At 46.5% G+C, this 10,878-nt stretch overlaps 1 protein-coding gene across 2 annotated transcripts in view; it reads right to left on the reverse strand.

The window, feature by feature from the left end:
• The window catches only part of LOC138295224 (whey acidic protein-like), a 132,558-nt gene extending 122,128 nt beyond the window's left edge, over nt 1-10,430 (reverse strand). For both annotated transcript variants that reach the window (XM_069233405.1, XM_069233404.1), the window contains exon 1: nt 10,301-10,430. In XM_069233405.1, coding sequence (XP_069089506.1) covers nt 10,301-10,388 — 88 coding nt within the window. In that variant the 5' untranslated portion in view covers nt 10,389-10,430. The remainder of the gene's footprint in view (nt 1-10,300) is intronic.
• Between the last annotated feature and the right edge of the window lie 448 nt (nt 10,431-10,878).

Here is a 10,878-nt window from a genome sequence, read left to right on the forward strand (position 1 = left end):
AAGCCAAACACCAAAATATTACTTCTAAGTGGTCCCAAGTCAATGGGGAAGTTGAGAGGGTTATGTGGACTATCGCCAAGACAATCCCCATCACCCAGGAAGACCAGCAATGCATTGAAGGTGCCATTTGTGCGTTTCTGAGAGATTATCACTTAACCCCTCACAACACTACCAGGGTAGCCCCAGCATTCTGTGTTTTGGCAAGAAGGTTGAGGACACCATCCCTTACCACCCTCTGTGGACCAAAGCACCCCCACCCACTGACCAAGCACCTCACTGCCGCCTGCACAAAAACCAGCGAGCGTCTCAACAGAGGAGACCCAAGGCCCTTAGCCTGCAGGTACGGGATTCGGTGGTAGTAAAAGACTGGCACCCTAGGAGCAAGTTCCAACTCCACTTTAATTGCCAGCCCTGTAAAGTCACATGCTGCAGCACCGTGGTGTCTGCGAAGAAGGGGATGAACATGGTCACCCAGAATGCACCGTTCTTTAAATGGTTCCTCTTGCCATCAGGAAACTCAAACATTTTAAAAGAGGGGCCACTGCTGAGGATCACCCAAGTCAAGAAACCCAAAGGCTAGGATGACGAGAGTGCTCCCCTGATAGTGTCCCAAGCAAGGGCTGTAGCAAATGGAGACATACCCCTGCTGTGGGAGCCATTCTACAGTAGTTTCCACGATGAAGCCGGTGGGGACGTACCGAGGGTCCTGGCTCCAAGCACAAGGGAAACCCAAACTGGCCAACCAGTCGACCAGCATCGTGGTCTGCCTCACTATAACCTCCGCAGCAATCTCACTCCAACCCAGAGGTACCGGGACATTGTAATCGACTCCGGATCCAGAGACTTGCTAGTGTCTAAAGGCCGTTACAACCTGATATCCTTTCACCGATTTTTGTTGTCTGTTTTTTTGTTGCTTGTGATTTGTGTCTTGGATACTAACTGCACCCATGTAAGTACCTTTTGTTCAACTATAGTTGAGGAGGAATGCAATGTTGGACGTCTAGGGGCATCGAGAATGGGACCCTGATGTTAGAGATTAGCTGATTGAGTCCGAGGTCAGGTGGTTTCTCAAATAAATGGGCCTGTTGGGTAGATCCGGACCACATTGTGTCTGTGTATCTTTGCCCTATGTTGGTGCTGCGTTATCTTCAGGGTCTATCCTGCTGTCTGCCACATGTGGTTCCCTGCTGGGGACATAACAGTGGTAAGCAATTATGTTACTAAATTTGTATTCTTATTGTTCAGCTCTTTACAAAGGGAGTTTTGGGTGTAGGGTACAGTGAGTATAGGAGATTAAAGTTTCAGGTTTTTATTTTAGTGGTTCATTTAAGGTTTGGCAGCATGGAAAACAACACTCTAAACTGGTGTTTCTACCATCCTGCCAACCTATGGTTGCCCACTCATTCTGCATCGGGGAAAGTACCATGATTTCTGCTGGTGTAATATCGGCAAGCTCTGCCAGATGAAACCCTTGATATGGCGACCCGTCCATCATAAGACTGCTGTGTCACACATGTGGGTGCCCACCCTGTTAAGGGCCGTCCTTGGGTGCATGGCAGTCCCACGGTGGTCCCAACCAGGGAAAGCAAACAATGGCCCAACATTCAGGGAGGACTTCCTCTGTGCCCTGGGGCACTTGATTATTTACATTTTTCTAAATCAAACTTACCACTGTGGGAGTTTGTTTCAGAAAAACAAAGATAACGGTAAAGTGGGGCCAAAAAACACATCAGCTGCTTGGTATTCGCCTCTACCTGATGCACCTGGGGCTATGGTGCCTAGTAGGCAAGGATCTCTTATTATAAAGGACAAACACTATGTGGACTTGTAAGTGTTGTGCTTTTTTGTACCTCCATTATGCCTTCAGCTAGGATTCTCGCCCTGATTTGAATAATCTGAATACAATGCCCCTGCGTTAAAGGAGAGTGATGACAGCAAAACCCAGCAGATTGCCATCAGGGGGACTGTATCCCCATCAACATATGTAAGAGGGAGGCTTGTGGTGTTCATCTGCCTGGAGGAGACTATTCCAGCTCTGGCATTATAGGAGTCAAGGCTGGAAATGGTGGTGAAGCAATAGTCCAATCAAGGGCGACCTCTCTGCTGCCACGTTTGTCAGTATCACAGCCAGGTAAGACTGTTATGAAGTCCTTTCACAGAAGACATGTATGGACGCTTCTCTTGTCCTTGAGGCAGGTCAATCAATCAGGATTTGTAGAGCACACTAATCGGTATCAAGGAGCTGAGTTCCAGGCTGCTCAGGGGCATCATTCGAAAAGCCAGTTGAGTCATCTCATGAAGGGAGGGTGAGGTCTGAAGGTGGAAGGGGAGGTTGTTCCAGGTTTTAGCGACACAGTAGGAGAAGAAGCTTCCTCCACTGTTGCTACCTGGTACCTCAGGTGGTGGTTGATCTATGCTGTTCCTTGGTTGTGGAGGGTTTTGTAGGCATGGGTCAGGATCTTGAATGACCATCTCTTGTAGACGGGGAGCCAGTGGAGTTTCTTTAGGTGAGGAGTGATGTGGTCCGTCTCTGCAGGTCAAGGATGAGTCTAGCCGCTGAGTTCTGAATGGTCTGAAGTCTCTTCAGGAGGTCAGAGGTGATTCCTGCGTAGAGTGCTTTGCCATAGTCCAAGTGGCTGGTGAAGAAGACTCGACTGATGCTGCATCTGGTGGTGATGGGGAGCCATTTGAAAATCTTACGGAGCATACGCAGGGTGAGAAAGCAGGTGGAGGAGACTGTGTTGATCTGGCCCTTTATGGTGCATTTACTGTCCAAGACGATGCAGAGGTTCTGGGCTTAGTCCATGGTGGTGTAAGAGGGTCCCACGTTGGCGGGCCACCAGGAGTCGTTCCATGGTGAGGTGGTGTTCCAGAAGATCAGCACCTCAGTCTTGTTTATTATGAGTTTGAGGCAGTTGTCTTGCATCCAGATGGAGACTCTGGTCATGCACTGGTGAAAGTTGGCCTTTTTAGTGGAGGGTTCTTCAGATAGTGAGAGGATGAGCTGTGTGTCATCTGCATAGGGGATGATTTTCAGTCTGTGGTATCTGGCGATGTTGGCCAGGGAAGTCATGTAGGCATTGAACAGAGTAGGGCTGAGGGATGAACCTTGGGGGATGCCGCAGATGATGTTCTTGGGCTCTGAGGTGAATGGAGGGAGACAGATTCTCTGTGCTCTCTTGGTGAGGAAGGATGTGGTGCATTTGAGGGCGCACTCTTGTAAGCCGATCTGATGGAGCCTCTTAATCAGGCTGTGGTGGGACACAGTGTTGAAGGACACAGAGAGGTCGAGGAGGATCAGGTCTGCCACTTCATCCCAGTCTAGGAGGGTCCTGATGTCATCAGTGGCAGCGATCAGGGAGGTTTTGGTGCTGTGGTTTGAGCGGAATATAAAATGAGAAGCTTCCAGAAGATTGTTGCTCTTGAGGTATTTATTGAGTTGGTGGTCAATGGCCTTTTCAAGAACTTTAGCTGGAAAAGGGAGCAGGGAGATGGGCCATTAGTTTTTGAACTTGTTGGAGTTGGTGAACGGTTTCTTGATGAGGGGGGTTTATTTTGGCATGTTTCCATTCATCTGGGTAGGTGGCAGAGGTGATAGATGCGCTGAAGATGGCTGTGAGCTTGACGCTGATGGTGTTGTTGTTGAGGTTGAACATGTGGTGTGGACAGGGGTCCGTGGGAGCTCCTAAGTGGATGGAGTGCTTGATATCAGCAGTGCTCTTTGTGGTGAGTCGATTCCAAATGGTGATTCTGTGGTCAGGAGTGACACCTGTAGGGGCAAGGAGGCTAAGGGTTTTGGCAGCGGTGGGTTAGAATTTTAAGTTTGTGTAGTTGGTTGAGATCTTGTCATAGAGGAAGTCCATCGGGGTATCACAGAGCTATGGTAGGTGGTGATGATGTTTTTAGTGGCTACGAGGTTGGTGAACTCCTTGACGATGATGAAGAGCTCTTTGCTGTGGTTGGAGCTGGCTTCGATGCAGCTAGTTAAGGCGCTCTTTTTTGTTTCTTTCAAGAGTCGGTGATACTGGCTGAGTAATGCTTTGAATGTGGTCCGGTAGGTGGGTTCCTTCATTGTTGGGTTATTACACTTCCCTTTTTCATAATTAATATTTTTAGATGCAGTTGCTTAATACATTCTCAGGCCTGGAGCTTGACTGGGCTAGTTAAATGACTTAGGGCCTCATTACAACCTCAAGGCTTCGGGCGCCAGTATACCGCCCAGCGGAATAGTCACATCAACATTGCAGCCAGCTCGTAATAGAGCCGGCGGCAATGCTGATGTGCAGCGGGTGCAGTAGCACCCGTCTTGCATGTCACTGCCCGAAAATCCGGCAGTGAAATGCGCGATGTGGCTGTGCCTGGGGTCCCCTGCACTGCCCATGTCAAGAGCATGGGCAGTGCAGGGGCCCCCAGGAGCACCCCGAGTCCCCTTACTGCCAGCCTTCCCATGGCGGTGTCTACCGCCATGGACCGGCTGGTGGTAAGGGGAGTCGAAATCCCCAGGGCAGCGCTGCTTGCAGCGCTGTCCTGGCTTATTACGACTGCCAGGACCGCCATGGCGGTATACCGCCGATCCTGGCAGTATCACTGTGGCGGAAGCGCCACGGTTGTGAGCAGTACCGCCAGCCTGTTGGCAGTACTACCGCCACTATAGCCCTGGTGGGCCAATGTATTGCCGCAGATGAGATTACAGCTATAGAAGCATTCTGTTTTCATAAGTGCAGAACCGTTTCATCATTATGAGTTCTGTCGATCCGAATGGAGGATAGCGCATTGATACAGCATATTTACCTCTATACTGTGCTGCAAAACACAGAACTTTGCTGTGTTTCTTCAAGCAACTTTTACCAGATCTCTGCAGTAATACTGCATACATTGAAATCCTGATAGAAGTGAGGTGTGCACCCTGTCCAAGCAGTAACAACAATCGTAGTCAGGGTAAGTCACCAACACACCCTAAATTTAGAAGTGCTCACTCCCTGCTAACTTGGCACAAAGCAGTCAGCCTTAACGTAAGATGCAATGTGTTAAGTATTTCTTCAACCCGTCAAACAGTAAAACAGTGAAAGCACCACACAAAAAGATACTGCACCTGGTTAGACAAATAGAGCTTAATTTAATGAACAAAACAAGATCAAAACAGCAAAAATGCAACTAGTAGAACTTGAAAAATGAATTTGTACAGAATAAATTTAGTTGTAGTGCTTAGAAGTGTAACCCGCCAACCAGGGTTGCTTGGTCACGGTACACCGGGGCGAACCTGAAAAGTCAGGACAACCGTGATGGAGCATGGGTAGGATACAGGAACCAGCTTGGCCAACTGTAAACAGTACCTTGGTTCAGTGTGGTGTTGACATCGAGAGCAAGATGCAAGAGGCAAAGGAGGCGATCCATTGGCATTGATCCCGCAGATGTAGGCGAAGCGCTGGCTATGAGCAGCATGAAGTTAGAGATGCGCCAGGAATGGAGGTGATGCGTTGCGCAGTCGGCAATGCGATGTTCCCAATCCTCCAGCAGCAGCAATGCACCATCATCAATGGTGATGTGGTATCCTCGATCCTCACAGCAGCAGTGATGTTTTAGAGTTGATAGAGATGTGCGTGTGAGCAAACCAATGGTGTTGATCCATGGATTTTGGACTGAAGCAGCACTTCATACCAACTTCCAAGGGGCACAGGACTGGATTGGCACCACTTGGAAGGGCAAGACTTGCTGCAATCAAAGTCCAAGTGCTGCAGTTGGTAAGTTGGAAGTCTTTTGTGTCCCTGAGACTTCAGAAGAACAGGCGGCAAGCCCAAAGCCCTTAGAGTAACAGTGGTTTTGGGTTCAAGTGTTGTGCATCCAGTCCGTCTCACCAAGCCAAGGAGGGTGGCAGGCAGCAGGTCAGCATGGAAAGAAAGTCATTCTTCCAGAGCAGCAGTCCAGCAGAGTAGCAGTCCTTGTAGCAGCACAACAGTCCTTCTTCCTGACAGGGTATTCACAGGTCCAGTAGTGTACTGAGTTGGTAGGGTCAGAAGTCCATTTCTTACACCCAGTGGTGCCTTTGAAGTGGGAGAGACTTCAAAGAAGGGCTTGAAAGTGCACAGAGGTCCTCCTGGCTGCAGACTCACTACAGGGGGTATGCAGTCCATTGTGTAGGGTTAGGACACAGCCTATTCAAGTACAAGTTTCAGCCTCTCCATCCCATCCTGCACAGGGTGGCCGATCAGTATGTTGATGGCCCATCAGTCACACCTAAACTCCTTTTGTGCATGGTTGTCTAGAGGGAATGCACAAATCCAGTTGCCACCGAGCCCAGACGTGTATTGGAGATAGACTGAAGGCACACAGGGCTAAGAGCAGAAAAATACCTACTTTCTAAATTTTAATAATAAATCCAACTTTACCATGAAAGATGATTTATCACTACAGTTCTATAGTTACTAAACATGACAGATCTACCCCTTTCCAGACAGAAATTACAGCTTAATAAATGCAATAAGGAAGCTGCAATGTTATCCTACGAGAGAGGTAGGCCTCACAATAGCGAAAAACAAATTTGAGAGCTTTTCACTACCAAGACATGTGAAACTAAAAAGTTTATATCCTGCCTTTTAATTACTTAGAACCCTGCTGTATGGGCTACCTAGGGCCTGCCTTAGGGGTGATATACGTAATAAACAGGGGAGTTTAAGGCTTGGCAAGTGGTTTTAAATGCCAGGTCAGCATGACAATGTAACACTACCTTCACACTGCAATGGCATGCCTGAGACATGTTTTAATTGCTACTTCAGTGGGTGGCACAAGCAGAGCTTCAGATCCACTAGTATAAGTGTTTAATTTGAGCCAGCAGTTTCTGGTCCTTGGCACTGCCACTTGATTGTCAACACTGGGACTCATGACAGCCAGCTACATGGTGGCACTATTCCTCAAATTTTGTGATGAACACAACAACAGTTGTTTAAGAATTATATGTACATTAAAAATGATGCATACGTGCCACGCAAAGCTATGAAAATAGCTTGGGTGGTGTTATTAGTAATTTTTTAATGTATAAAAAAGTCTAAATTGCCATTAGTAGCACTATAGGTGGTGCAAGTGCCAATGGTCTCCTGGCAACGGCCCTGGCAATTATTTATTTACAAAATATGGGGCATATTAAAGAGCCCCTAGCTCCACCGGAGCGTCACTCTTCGTGACGCTTCGGTGGCGCTAAGCACTGCTCCATATTTACAAGGAGGTGTAACGCCACTTTTTTGTGGCGTTACACCTCCTTCTAAATATGAGCCCCTACGATGCAGTTTTCCACATCAGAGGGGCGTGCAATGAGTGTTGCGCTGGGCGTTCCACGCAACACTCATTGATTTTGACGCTACCTTCGGTTACAAGTTGTCGTAAACCAGAGGCAGCGCCAAAAACTAACACCGCCCCAGGGGTGGCATTAGCATGGCAAAAACGAGGAGGAAAGCTCTTATTCCTCTTTGTTCTTTGCTTTTTCTATGTGTGCTGCATTCACATAGAAGACGCAAAATGCCATGGAGGATTGTTTATGTGCAGGAAGGGACACCTTCCTGCACATAAACAATCATTCAAAAAGATGCTTTGGTACTTTTATGTGTGCTGCATTTTGCAGCACACATAGAAGTGCCAAATTGCCAATATAGATTGTTTATGTGCAGGAAGGCACACCTTTCTGCACATAAAAAAATATATCCCCTTAAGGCAGACACCCTTACACTATTGTGCAAGGATGCCTGCATTGGCGCTAGACAGCTTAACTCAGTGCCAGTGCAGGGGGAAACGCAGGGGTGCGCCGTATTCCTCTAAATATGGCAAAGCTCTGCTTTTCTAAAGTGGCGCAGTACTGCTATTTTTGATGCAGCACTGCGCTGCGCCACTTTAACATAAATCAGGGCCTAAGTATTGAGTACTAGTATTAAATGTACAGGCCCTGGGCACACGTAATTCACTTTACTGTAGAGTCATAACTGAATTAAAGATGCCAATTAGGTATATAACAATGAAACCATGTTGGAGAGAGCACATCACTTTAGCACAGGATAGCAGTGGTAAAGTGCACAGAGTCCTAAGGTCAACAAAAACAAATTCTACAAGTGGAGGGAAATAAGTAAAAGGTTTCGGGATGACACTGCAAAGAAGGCCATGTCCAACATGTGGTACTTCTGGCTAGATGTTGAATTTATTATTCTAGTACCTAGTATCCAGTCTCTTTTCCTGCATTGTACAATGCCTCTTGCAGTATAAGCCTATGCAAGAAGTATGTATTTAAGTGACTAAAGAGCACTAGTTTGCCTACAAAGCACGCCCTTCTAGGACAAACTCCAAACCCTAGACAAATCTCAGAAGGATCCCACACACAGAGGCCCGTATTTATACTTTTTTTAGCGCCGCATTTGCGCCGCTTTTTGGCGCAAAACGGAGCAAACCTACAAAATACAATGGCATTTTGCAAGTTTGCGCCGTTTTTGCGTAAAAAAACGACGCAAATGCGGCACAAAAAAAGTATCAATACGGGCTTGAATCTGTTCTGTACACTGCAGCACACATTTAATGTGTGTGTGTTTTTTTTTTAATAAACACTGCCTCCCTTGATAACTCCTCGTCCTTCAAGGTAGCTTTTGGCTTTAAGCCCGGTCTAATTTAATTGAGCTTTGTGTTACAGCTATAGGTGTTTGCACTAAACTGTCCCAGTTACTCCCCAGAAATGCCCCCTTGATGCAAAGGGAGAAAAAGGTATCTTTCCAGCACACCGCACCATTTGTGTTGGACAGACTACACCATTGTGAAACCCTGTGTATCATGCATCAATTTGTGTTGCATTGCGTAGGCGTAAAGCTTTAGTAAACCTGAGCCATAGCGACTGATTTCACATATTCCCTCTAATAGGATGCAAAGTACAATTCAAGGCAAAGGCATATGTTTAAGGTGAAAATACTTTGGGAGTCAATACAGGATGAATGCAGGATCGTTCTGGACTCCCTAACAAAGGAGAAGGGATGGCGGAAACAGTCCACAGACAAGAGACCATGATTTGTCAAGTTCAACATTGGAAATCTTAGAAACAAAGAAGTCTGCTGTTCCGAAAATGAATGAAAGGGAATACAAAAAGCACAAGGGTGTAAATACAGATGAGGAGCTGTGCATATTTCAGCTGTTTAGTGGTATCATAACAAGGGATGTGTGACCACATGTGTCATCCGAGTCCTGTAAATCCCTGATAAAGGGCTGTTTGCCAGCCTCAAACAAGGCACATCAATTTTAACCCTGTATGTGTGTTAGCAATTATATTTTATATTGTTGTGGAACATTTAAATTAAAAGTAATTTCCGATAAGGATTTTAAAGGATATCTTTTGAGAACAATTCAAAATGCAAATGTTGGCTGCACGGCAAGCTTTACTTGTCACTAACTTTGTTTGTCAGCAGACTTACTAGTACTTCAAATGAAGTGTCTTGTATAAGTGCCACTAAATAGTGTACAACTTAATTATTCCTGGGTTTGAGAGGGTTGCATTATAGGGCTCAGGTATTGCGATTGCAATATCTTTTCCAGGCATGTGGGGTAATATGGGTGGAGAGAGAGGTGGGAGGGTCGAGAGAAACCCACAGCTAAAGCGGCTGTTAAATTAAAGCCGTTCTATACAAAAACTGAGGAGCTGCAAACAAAGGGACAGGTACTACAACAAAATAATAGGATGCAGCATTTGCTCATTTGGCTGCAGTACATTGCAATATTTGCAGTGAAGGACAAAACTTGCAGTTGTTGCAAGAAACCCAGTTACTTCTACGGTTGCACGTGCCTTTAGAAGTTTTTGGAACAGAATTCTGAAAAGCTTATGAGTGAGTGAGTGAGTGAGAGAGTAAGAAGCTGAGTGAATGGGTGAGTTAGTGAATAAGTTGATGAATGACTTGAGAGAGTACATTTATAGCACAAATCCTGTGGAGGTGGTCTCTACTCTTTGGTTGCCTGCCCCAAGAGAATATTCATGTGTAGAATGCATTACAGGGGGTGATACGTGGGTGAGTGAATGACTGCACTTATATAGCTTCTTGTCTCTTTTGTAATGGACTCTAGGCACTGTGTGACAGTACCAAGAGAATATGACTCAGACTACCTTCAGTACCCTTCCAGGAGAAGAGATGGGGCGTGTTTAGAGCTTTCCTGTGGTCTAAAAAATCCTGACCTTAACACTGCATTCCCAAGACATGAAAAATAAGCATTAATGCTTTCATATGATAACAATGACATGAGCTTCTCTGGATAAATGCAGAAAAATGTGCCCTAGGCATGCTGTACTCACCCAAAATATACTCAAGGGCGGCCCGGGATCCATCAACGCAGATCGCTAGCAGCACCCATCGAAGTACCTTGATGTATGTTCTCTTCATGGTAGTGACAGCAGTGATCTCTGGGAATGGAGACTGCGTGTGACTCTAATTTAACATCTGTCACAGATCCAGAGGCAGGAGGGGCAACACTCTGCTCCATCCACGCTGGCATATGGCCACAGAGCACGACTCACCAGGCTCATTGTGCAAACCAGCAAAAGGAGCAAGACATAAATTACTGGGAGTGGATTTTCTTGCAAGTCTTCTGAACAAGTGCAAGCTGTTCCCTGTTTGAGGGAAATGTGCTACAAAATGTCTACTTTTCTTTCAGTATTGGAGCCAAGCTACTATCTCATTTCTGGGAAAGGCCCTGGACCGGACTTGCTGAACCCAAGTAACGAGGCTTGGCACCTTCCAAAGCCGTGGCTGTGCCAGAGTGGCAATGACATCCCAGGAAGAACCCACCAGTGACCTCCAAGGGAATTATGAACAGTGCTTGTTGAGAAAGGAAAGGAGGCCTTTTCCCCTACTGAATCACAAACATAGGTTA

The sequence above is a fragment of the Pleurodeles waltl genome, chromosome 5, assembly GCF_031143425.1.
Source record: "Pleurodeles waltl isolate 20211129_DDA chromosome 5, aPleWal1.hap1.20221129, whole genome shotgun sequence".
In the NCBI taxonomy this organism is placed as follows: Eukaryota; Metazoa; Chordata; class Amphibia; order Caudata; family Salamandridae; genus Pleurodeles; species Pleurodeles waltl.